Raw genomic sequence first — 10,685 nt, 5'->3', positions numbered from 1 at the left:
GGCTTAACCATTTGGTTTGTGGTATCCTACTGGACAAATTGCAAAAGGTTGCAACCCTGCATAGCTGTGGATAGGTGACTTGGACTATAGCAGCGGATAGGCATTTGTCATTGATGCCAAAGTATACAATTTTCATTGTCTTGAGGACAATATTTTTATGATGACCAGCAGATTTTGTGGGCATTTTCATCATGCCTTTTATGAGCGCTGCTAGATCTCCATAACTAACCATGACCACTATGAAACTGAAAATATTAGGTCATGGCATAACTACCTTGAGAGATTATGGCTTTGATACAGCTCTGATCAAAGTCAATGGGAGTAGTGCCATAGGTGCCAATGGAAACAGGGTCCTGTATAAGCAAGGAGGACAGAAAACCATCTGTACAAATTTTAAATTGCTGGCTCCACTCCAGGTCTAAATCCCCTATGGCAGGATACCAATAACTCCTGTTGCCTTTAATGGGAATTATTTGTGTGTTATGTCAGTAAAATTAAAGCATATTTTGGATTAGTGATTGAAATCTGCCCTATGTAAGTATTTAGCACAAAATTGGAGGGGTTCTAGTTAACTAAATTGCATTCATTATATTGGGACAATCTTGTCAAGAGGAAAAAAAGGTTATGCCATACATTTTGTTTACGAGAATTATGTTAGAGGCATTTCAGTTTTGGGGCATTTTTAGGGAGCGATCAAGACTACTCTCCAGAAGGCTTCAGCTGCATATACAGAAACATGAAGAGTTAAGTCCTTTCTTCAAAGTTTGTTACTGGGGTGCCCCAGTAGCGAGGTGCTTTGTAAATGGTAATGCAATGTGAAATATTTATACCTTGTCCTGAGACTGATTTGCCAGGGCCAAGAGTGTGGAATTGATTTACACCCGCCCACAATCCTTGAAGGGCACAGCTTTGGATTTCTCTTGGCTTTTCCACATTCATATTCAGAAGGAGCTAAAGAATTAAATGAAGTCAACAGGAAGAATTTTAAAGCAGCTGCTATACCATTCACAATGCATTTAAATAAACTGGGAGAGGAAAGTTATCTTTACATCTTCTCTAGCTTGTCACTCTTTATACAGCGATTACACAGCAAAAACTGCATAAACATTAGAACACTTAATAATGTCTGTGACCAAAATATTGCTTTCAGTATAACAACACATTGATTTACATGGCAAAAGGTTTACAGAAGTATCATTTGGATATCAGTGAGACAGAAACAAAATGGGGCTAAAACTACAATGAGGGAATATGAAGGGGTGGGCTTACCACGCACTGAATGAGAAAGGGTTAAACACACACCATGGGTGATGAAAGTCCTGCCCCCTAGGCTGTGCTGGGCATGCGCTAACTGCTGCCCCAGTATAAAAGGGAGAGCCCAGCTCATTCCAGGTGGACCACTGAGGAGGAAGGACACTTGGTGGAGGCTCCAAGCAGGGAGCCGCCTCAGCCCCCAGCTGAGGGAACCAGAGGGACCTGAACGGAGACCCACTGCCTGTGGCCAACTGCCCAGAGTCAGACGTCCAGGGAGCTACCAGCACCAGGCCCCGACGAGACCCGGATGACAGCTTCAGGAGGCATGGTAGGAAGTAGCCTAGGGAGACGGGGTGAGTGGTATCATCTCCTGCCTGGGATAGGTCAGCGAGTTGTGGTAGGATCCTGGCTGGCCAGGCTGGTGACCACCCCCATCACAGACAGGGCCCTGAGCTGGGATGTGGTGGAGTCGGGCAGGCCCATGCCCCCAACCCTCCCCGCCACTGCCCTTGGGGTGACAGCAACCCCCTACCTGAGCAGCAGACTGCAGAGGTGCACAAATGCCGTGCCATAGCTACAGACTGCTGCCTGCCCCACCCTGCCTGAGGGCTGGCAGCTATAGACTGCGTCTCCTGCCCAACCCTGCCTGAGGGCCCAGACCATAGACTGCTTGTGGCCCTGCCCTGCTTGAGGGCTTGAGCTATGGACTGCTTACTGCCCCGCCCTCCCTGAGGGCTGGGGCTATATAGACTGTTGACTCGCCCTGCCCTGTCTGAGGGTCAGGGCTACAGACTGTTTGCATGCCTCGCCCTGACACAAGGGCAATTATTGACTCCAGCCGCTAGGCTGCACCGCCTCAGCCTTAAGGGTGGCCACCTTAACTTGGACCCTTGAGACATACAGCCAGGAGGGGACCAGTCTGGTAGACTGCGCCTGTGGGGATGCCCCGATCCTGCTTCACCCCCCAAACCTCCCCACCTGAGGGGGATGGGGTGGGCTCACCCCACAACATGGGAAAAGAATAAAAGAGAAAAAAATCACATTCCACAAATTGCCTCAATAAGTATCTTTACACCCCTGACCGGTTACAGCAACCCTAAAACCCACATCCTCTGACTGCATTCACACTAATCTCTAGCAATGGTAAATGAAGTTCAGTCATGTCTGTGTTTAACATATCGCCTTTTTTCCAATCTTGACCCAGGCTCACGCTATTTTCTTGTTACCTCAAATCTTTCTGACCTCTTTTAAAAAGGGATTAGTTTTGTGTCCGTCACTTAGAAATGAGAAATTTGCTGGTTCCAGCAAATACAAGAAATCAGATCTCTAAAATGAAGATTATACACGTATATCAGTTTTTTAATTATAGGGTAGGATAAATGTTGGTCTTCTTGCCCTTGACTTCCAAAGTAACTGTCTCTTACTAGATATGAAAATCCCAGTTTGCGAGTATAAAGAGGCCAGTATGGAGAGGTCTTCAGGATCAGGTGATGAATTCAGGGCCTCCCCCTTGGGTCAAGTTCCCCAACAAGGCCTAAGCTTTCAAAGATGTCCCTCTTTAGGAGTCGGTAGGCAAATCCAGGGTCACCCTCTTCACCAGGGTCTGATCCAGGGCCCAATGGTGGGCAACTTACGGCTGCCTCCCTGGATCACTTGCTACTAGCGCCCTCTCTTCCTACAGGGTAAAATAAAGAACTGAATATAAAAATAAAGCTTCTGACCTTCAGTGTCACCAGTCCCTCCTTTACAGGCTTGGTCAGGTCACAGTAGCTCAGCAGGAGTGCAGTTTACCTCTGCTGTTTGCCCGCCACTCAGCTACTCTGCTTCCCTCTTTAACCTCCTCCGCCAGCCTTTGCAGGTGGGATGGGGAGAGGCCACCTGGACCCAGAGCAACTCCTTAACCCCTTCTTCTCCAGTGTGGGGCTTGTATACCCCTACAGTGACCCACCACAATAAAGCCAGTGGGGTTGGTTTACAGTTGTGGGGTGTCTATCTTGCAGAATCCCTTACTCCGCTTCCCTGCTCTGTTCTGGGGTTTGGTCAGGGATACTGAAATGTACAAGCATCATGTGTTGTTCTTATAAGAACAGAGTAGATGGGCAGAGTGGAGAGATTATATAAACTCTTGGGGCAGTGACTGTCTCTTTGTTGTGTTTTTGTACAGTGCTTAACACAACAGGCCCTGGCCTCTAGATGCTATTGTAGTACAAGCAACACATAATAATAATTTATCATACAATTACTCATTAATAATTAATCGACAAGCAATCCACCTCCCCACCATAGGCTGTATTTTCAAGCCCTTTTGTGTGCCCCTTAGGTACAGCGTAAGCACATATTTGCACATACATTATTTTAATTTTAAAAAGGTTTAAGCTTTTGGCTCTTTTTAGGGAGAGATCTCTCAGAATGAACTTTCCTTCATTACTGTTTGAAATACGTTGTTTTGTAAAAGGTCTGTGGTCCATGTAATATTTACCACTACAAGCAAAGCACAGTGCTCGGGGTTTTTCTGAACTTTCAAAATCCTTTTCCAGAGAGCTAAAAAGTTGGAGCTACAACTTTCATGTGTGGTCAGATCTCTTCTTTAATACAGTGGGTCCCGGGTTTTGATTTGCATACAGTGTCTTGGATATGAATTATTAACCCTTACAAAATAAATAAATAAAATTTTCAGAAAGCGGGTAGTGGGTATATTCTCATTTCAGATCATGGTTGTTGTGGTTATTTCTTTGTACTGTAGTACTACCTACCAGCCACTACCTCATTGTGCTAGGCACTGTACATGCATAACAAAATGGCAGCCCCTAGCCCAGATAGCTTGTAATGTAAGTGTAATACAAAAGACAATGGGTGGATACAACAAACATGAGGGGGTGGAGAGCACAAAGTAAGAGTGAGACCATTATGGTCAGTGTGGCAAGCAGCAGTCACAGCCCACCAGCTGCCTGCATTTTGTCAGACGCACCCATGCAGCTCCTGTTCCTGTGTCACAAAAGCTAGACTATGAGCCTTGCTCTTTAAACTCAATAAAAAGCTTGAAGTGAAACATGCACCCCACAACACTTTACCTTTTTTGACCCCCAAATGCCTTGCCTTTTAAGTACATAAATTAAGGGGATTTGCTCTTAAATATTTAGGGCTAGATTCTCGCCCCACCCACCAGGAAGGGCATTTTACCAGGGGATGGCAGATGTATTTTTATGTCTAGGACTGCACCCCGCCAGCATAGGATCCCAGGGAGATGCATTAAATAAGAGTATCTCTAGGTCAGCCTGGCTCGTCCCACCCAACTTACTTGTGCCAGTTGACAGAACAGGGGTGGGAGCAGCCTGCAGATTTAGGGCCCGATCCAAAACTCACTGAAGCCAATGGGAAGACTTCTGTTCAGTTCAATGGGCTTTGGAACAGGTCCGTACTCTGGGGTGGGGTTTAGTTCTGACAGTGAATAATAGCCTCTGTTTAGAATTTGGCCAAGCTGTTTGAGTGTGACTAGTGATTTGGGGGGCTTCTGTTTTTGGATGACCACCTCCAGCAATGACAACCAGCATGTTCTGTAGAGATCAGCCAGCCTTGTCAAGATTAGACACTACCTTGTTATCTGAACCTTAGCCGCTAATTACCAGCAGATGATGTTGTCAGTTACATGGAGCAGAAGTTTGAAATCTAAAGCTATTGTTAAAATCTCTCTTTTCCACTTAGGTTGAAAAATAAAACCACCCATTGCAAATGTCATAACACAGTTTCAAAAATTTAAATAGGGGAGACAAGACTGTTTAAAGAATAATTACGGCACTTGGGGATTTCACAGTATTCCCAGGCTTTCCTCGGGTCTGTCGTATAGCACCAAGGACCATTAATGTCTCCATCAGGATTCCTGCAATACTGTAATAAACACAGAAATGAACACACAAACAGTCAAGCCATGAATATTAAGCAAGGAATAAAGAAGTCTATTGATTTATGCTTTTATAATAACTTGAAACTAAATGTTGGATTTTTCCCCCAGACACTTTTTCACAGTCTTGTCGATAATTATTCTTCTCGCTATAAAATCCTTTCTTTTCTTTTTCTCAGAACCATTGAATGAATTTAGTGAAATGTCATGAAAGTAAAACGGATAAACATTCTTCAGCCAGGCAAACCACAGGTAGCAGAGCCACCCTAAAACTCCTGTTGATCCTGTGGACTGAAGGGAAGTAGGGTACAACAAACATAAGATGGGATTTTTCATAGTGTTGGTCCAACTCTGTTCCTACTGAAGTTAAGCAGAGTGGTTAAGCCAACGCTAAACATATTTCCAAATCCCACTCTGTTTTCAAGATCTTCAGGAGAAGGCAAAGAGCATCTGTTTTGAAGGTTGCAAAGGACCCCCCTCTGCCCCTCCGTATATTCTGAGGCCAGGCAGGTAGTGTGGAAGCTTCTCTTACTCAGTTTGCCGATGCACATCAATCCCAACCTACATATCAATGCTTAAATACCACAGTGCTAAAGAAATGTCTGTATGTTTCCTCCCCTCTTCACCATCCACGTCAGTTGTGGGCTACCACCGAGAAGAGTTCTAAATCTGCTGAATTCTCCCATGGGTTTTTCTATGGATAACCATACCCAGTGGACTAGAATGAGGCCACCAATATCATTAGCACATGTTTATTACACAAGCTTTTTCCTGAGTTGAGACTTAGGAGGGAGGGAATTGCTTTGGATGGGGGCGGGGAGGGAGCGAGGGTCTTTTCTATTGGGAAGATGCTATTATGTAAGATGTAACTGATTTGATCTGCACTCAGAATTTTATCTCAATGCATTTTATCATTTGAAAAGAGAAATATGTCAAACATGCTCTCATCCCAAATTCAGCCTAGTGCATGAACCAAATGTGCCACCGTGCCACATACCTGGGGCAAATCTACTCACCCCCCTCTGGCTCAAGTCTCAAAATCAGGGCCAGGTGCTGGGGATTTGTGTAAATGGTAAAGAAGAGGAAAGAATCTTCCTCCAAAGGCCAAGGAATGGCCACAGCACAGCCCGTGTGATTCCCTTCAGTGAGGAAAACCGATAGTTCCCCTTATACACATTTTATATCAAATTAGTTAATTATGTTTGGATGCATCTGTTAACCTGTCCCAAAAAAAAAACGTCTACCCAAAGGCAAAGGATGGTTCTGATAAATACGCCCTAATTTCAGTTCATGAAATAAAAGCAATTTTGCTGCAGACTACAAACTGAAGGAAAAAAACAGGACCTGATCTTGCAAAAGTGTGCTCATGCAAGTAGACTTTACTGGTACTTGCAGACCATTAATGCCAAGGGGACCAGTAAAGCTGCCAAGATTTGGGTTTCTCCAGGTGCAATATTTTGCATGAATGAAAGCGAGTGCAGAATTCCAACTCCCAAAGTTCAGCAATCTTGAGTCGCACCCACAAAATCAGGAGATTTCTTTTTAAAGATGTTGTTGTTGCTAGTGTCTCTGTTGAGTTCTGAACGCTCCCTATGGCTGTGGCAGTTAAAGTGTTGCCAGCGCTCCCAAAGGGGCTGTCCATAACTTACATAACGCATTAGGGGATGGATTGGTCCTCAGTTTTACATGTTTGTTTCGGCGTTCCAGGGGATCGAGGGACTTGCAAAAAACACCAAAAACCACGTTACATAATGTATGGACAGCCCCAAATGTGCAGAGCATAGTGAGCTGGCCCTGGCTGGAGCTCCTCCTGCAGCTCCACAGGTTCTCAATCCCCCCTTCATATAAGGTGGTGGAGAGGGGAGGGAGGGGGAGAGCAGATGGACCCATTGCTCACAGGAGGGTGGGGAAGGAGGAAGCAGAGCCATCCTGTCCTCTGCTGGGCTTTTTCTGCTCCCCCCTCCTATGTAAAGCCATGGCAAGCCGTGGCAGGTGTAGGATATGGAACCCCACAAAACTCGGCAGCTGTTGGGTGCTAGGGCGAGAGTCAGGGTAGCTAGAAGGGTGCTCAGTAGGAGGGTGGCTCTGGGGTGGCTGCATCCTGGGATGGATAATGGATGCTGTCTGGAGGGATGTTTGAGAAGTGTGCATGCTGAGAGCTGTCAGGAGGGTGGCTGGAGAAGCATGGAACCCGTATTGTGTCCTCCCCTTCTGTCGCTGCTGATGCTGCTACCAAAAGCTGCTCCTTCCAGCTGGGGAGGCAGAGGCTACCTGCAGATCACTACCTCCCAGATCAAGGGAGACCACCTTCAACACGGTCAGATGTGGAGTTATCCAGCTGAGCTGCAGGGATGTGTGACAGAGCTTCTAGACTCACAAGTGTCACACAAGAATAAGCCCTGCTCATTTGGATAAGAGTTTACATGATCAGATTCTTAGTTTGTACTGAGAAAAGTAAATTAAATAAGAACTGTTCTTCAGTGTTCCACCAACATGCTAGCATGGAAGGAATGGCTGCTCAACTTCAGCAAGTATTGTCAGAACGGCTGCTTACATTTTTCTCCAGGCCTGCACGTGGATGAGTCAGTGGCGTGAAATAATCATGGCCATGAGGTTTCTGCAAACTCCATTCCTGACAAATCCTGCCACTTGCAGTTTTTGCTGTTGTGCCACGATACTCTTTACCGTTACCGACTACACAGTCTGCAAAAGGGAGGGAAAAAAAGGATGATTCTTTGCCATGCATCATTGGGCCAGATCAGAGGTAACATCTTTTTGGTATTTACATGCCCTGTGGTTTTGCTGAAAAAGAAACTAGCAGGATGATATCACAAAAAGTATAAGATAAAGTGGACTAGAATATTGTTAGAGATGGGCAAAATATTTATACTGAAAATGTTGTTTGTCTTTGTCAAAATGTGTGTTCGGAATTCACAAAAGGGGTGGATTTAGAGCAATTTATGAAATTTCAATCCCATTTCATAAACTTTCAGGCCAAATATCTTCTACAATCTGATTGCAAAACAAATTTGAAAAAGCTTGCATTGAACCAAGTTCCTTGCTTGGTTGGTGTCTCTGGGGCTCTCTCACTAGAGCAGCAGGTTTCAGTGTTAATTCATGAAGATAAATGGGGCAGCTCACACTTCTCTGAGCTATTGTTTCAGGCTCCTGAAAACTCAGGCCAAGGTCATGCATCACTTGCACTTGGGTCACATCTTGAAGCTTTTCCTGGCAGCCATGAGTGTTAGAATATTTTTTATAAGAAAGGTTAGATACAGATGACCCCACATGACTCTAGGAGCCAGGGCCTCAGAACATGCGTCTATAGTATCAATGTGTACGGGCTTGATGCTGCAAGTTGTTAAGCATTGGCTTCAATGGGACTGCTCACATGCTTAAAGTTAAGTACGCACTTAACCATTTTGTGGATGGGAGTCATATTAAGTGCTATAGGACTTTTATATAAGGATTATATTTTGCTGGTTACCTGTTGTGGTGGGTGTAGTCGTACCAGGCTTTGTTGCCATTGTTGTCCGAGGGGGCTTTGGTAAAGTCAGCTGTCCATTGCCACACTTCCTCAGATTGCAATATTCCCATCTCACAGTAGGATCAGTGGTGTAACACCATGGGGCTCTGTCAGCATCTGGGTTTCTACAATAGTTCTGCCTCAAGTCCCTGCAAATGTAAATGCAGTGTGTGCTTATTAGAGAAGGGGAAACATAGTACCTAACTTTGAAAAGGGAAACAAAGAGACCCAGGTTATTATAGATGAGTCAGCCTAACTTTGATAACTAGAAAGATACTGGAACAAATTCTTAAACAATCCATTTGTCAGCATCTAGTGATAATAGGGTTAGAAAGAACAGCCAGCATGGATTTGTCAAGAATAAGTCATGTCAAACCAAACTAATTTCCTTCCTTTACAGGTTTACTGGCCTAGTGGATATGAGTGGGGGAAGCAGTAGATGTGACATATATTTATTTTTATAAGGCTTTTGACACAATCCCACATAACATTCTCATAAGCAAACTAGGGAAATGAGGTCTAAATGAAATGATTGTAAAGTGGGTGCACAACTGGTTGAGAGACTGTACTCAGTGAGTAGTTATCAGTGGTTTGCTGGGAGGGCATATCTAGTGGGATCCTGCAGGGTTCAGTCCTGAGTCTGGTACTACACAACATTTTCATTTATGACTTCAGTAATGGAGTGGCGAGTATGCATATAAAATCTGCAGACAACGCTAAGCTGGGAGGGGTTACAAGCACTTTGGAGGACAGGATTAGAATTCAAAATGACCTTGATAAATTAGAGAATTTGTCTGAAATCAGCAAGATGACATTTAATAAAGACAAGTGCAAAGTACTTCACTTAGCAAGGAAAAATGCATAACTACAAAATGGGGAGTAACTGGCTAAGTGGTAATAATGCTGAAAAGGTTCTGGGGGTTACAGTGGTTCGCAAGTTGATTATGAGACAACAATGTGATGCAACTGTGAAGAAGGCTAATGTAATTCTGGGGCATATTAAAAGGAGTGTCATATGTAAGACATGGGAGGTAATGCTTCTGCTCTACTTGGCAAGAATGAAGCCCCAGCTGGAAGATGTGGACAAATTGGAGAGAGGCCAGAGCAGAGCAATAAAACCGATAAAAGGTTTAGAAAACCTGACCTATGAGGAAAAGTTAAAAAAAAACTTGGCATGGTTAGTCTGAGACTGAGATGGGCACCTGATAACAGCCTTCAAATATATTGATGGCTGTTATAAAGAGGATTGTGTCAATTGTTCTCTGTGTTCATCGAAGGTAAAGCAGAGGTAATGGGCTTAATCTGCAGCAAGGTAGATTTAGGTAAGGTACTTCCTAAATAGAAGTGTAGTTATCCTCTGCAATAGGCTTCCAAGGGAGGCTGTGGAATCCCCACCACCGGAGGTTTTCAAGAACAGGTTGGACAAACACCTGTCAGGGATGGTCTAGGATGGGTTTACTTGGTCCTGCCTCACACAGGAAGCCAGACTTTATGACCTCTCAAGGTCCCTTCCATCCCTACATTTCTATGATATTAGTGACTGTGACTCGCACTACATGAGGAATAAATGATCACTGACTGAATCTGTGTGGTCCAAATAGCTTAATCAATAAATATGACTAAAATGCAAGGGATATATTATGGTACCTAACCCCCATCTTCTAAGTATGACTACTGCAGTCATAAAATACATATAACTCAGCAATACTATACATATTCCTGAACAGTATGTATTGCAACATTATTTGTGTCCATATAAATCATTTCCATTTTCTTAGATTCTCCCATACACTGTGCACTGTGTTCTGCAGCAGGTTTAGAAGCTGCTGTCAGATTCTCAAATACTTAACACAGTGCATATTTCTATGATCTACAGTGTAGATCTGATAGCAGAATGTGGTCCTAAGTGTTATTCTTGGAATATTTATGACAACTCTTAATTTAAAGAGATATTATTAATTTACATTTAGCCCAGAATTTAAATGTTGTGAAAACAAGCTCTTTTAA

General features: G+C 44.0%; 1 protein-coding gene across 1 annotated transcript in view; it reads right to left on the bottom strand.

The window, feature by feature from the left end:
- Positions 1–742: 742 nt before the first annotated feature.
- LOC137161510 (plasminogen-like) overlaps positions 743–10,685 on the bottom strand; it is a 32,123-nt gene continuing 22,180 nt past the window's right edge. Inside the window, exons 11-14 of the mRNA XM_067560826.1 lie at positions 8,640–8,827; positions 7,707–7,855; positions 5,046–5,139; positions 743–951 (exon numbers count right to left, since the gene is read on the bottom strand). Coding sequence (XP_067416927.1) covers positions 758–951; positions 5,046–5,139; positions 7,707–7,855; positions 8,640–8,827 — 625 coding nt within the window. The 3' untranslated portion in view covers positions 743–757. The remainder of the gene's footprint in view (positions 952–5,045; positions 5,140–7,706; positions 7,856–8,639; positions 8,828–10,685) is intronic.

Source organism: Emydura macquarii, unplaced genomic scaffold (genome assembly GCF_026122565.2).
Source record: "Emydura macquarii macquarii isolate MOO-44397 ecotype Brisbane River unplaced genomic scaffold, CSIRO-AGI_Emac_v2 contig_2308, whole genome shotgun sequence".
Taxonomy (NCBI): Eukaryota; Metazoa; Chordata; order Testudines; family Chelidae; genus Emydura; species Emydura macquarii.
The sequence above is the reverse complement of the archived record's forward strand: the minus strand, read 5'-3'. Positions and strand labels throughout refer to the sequence as shown.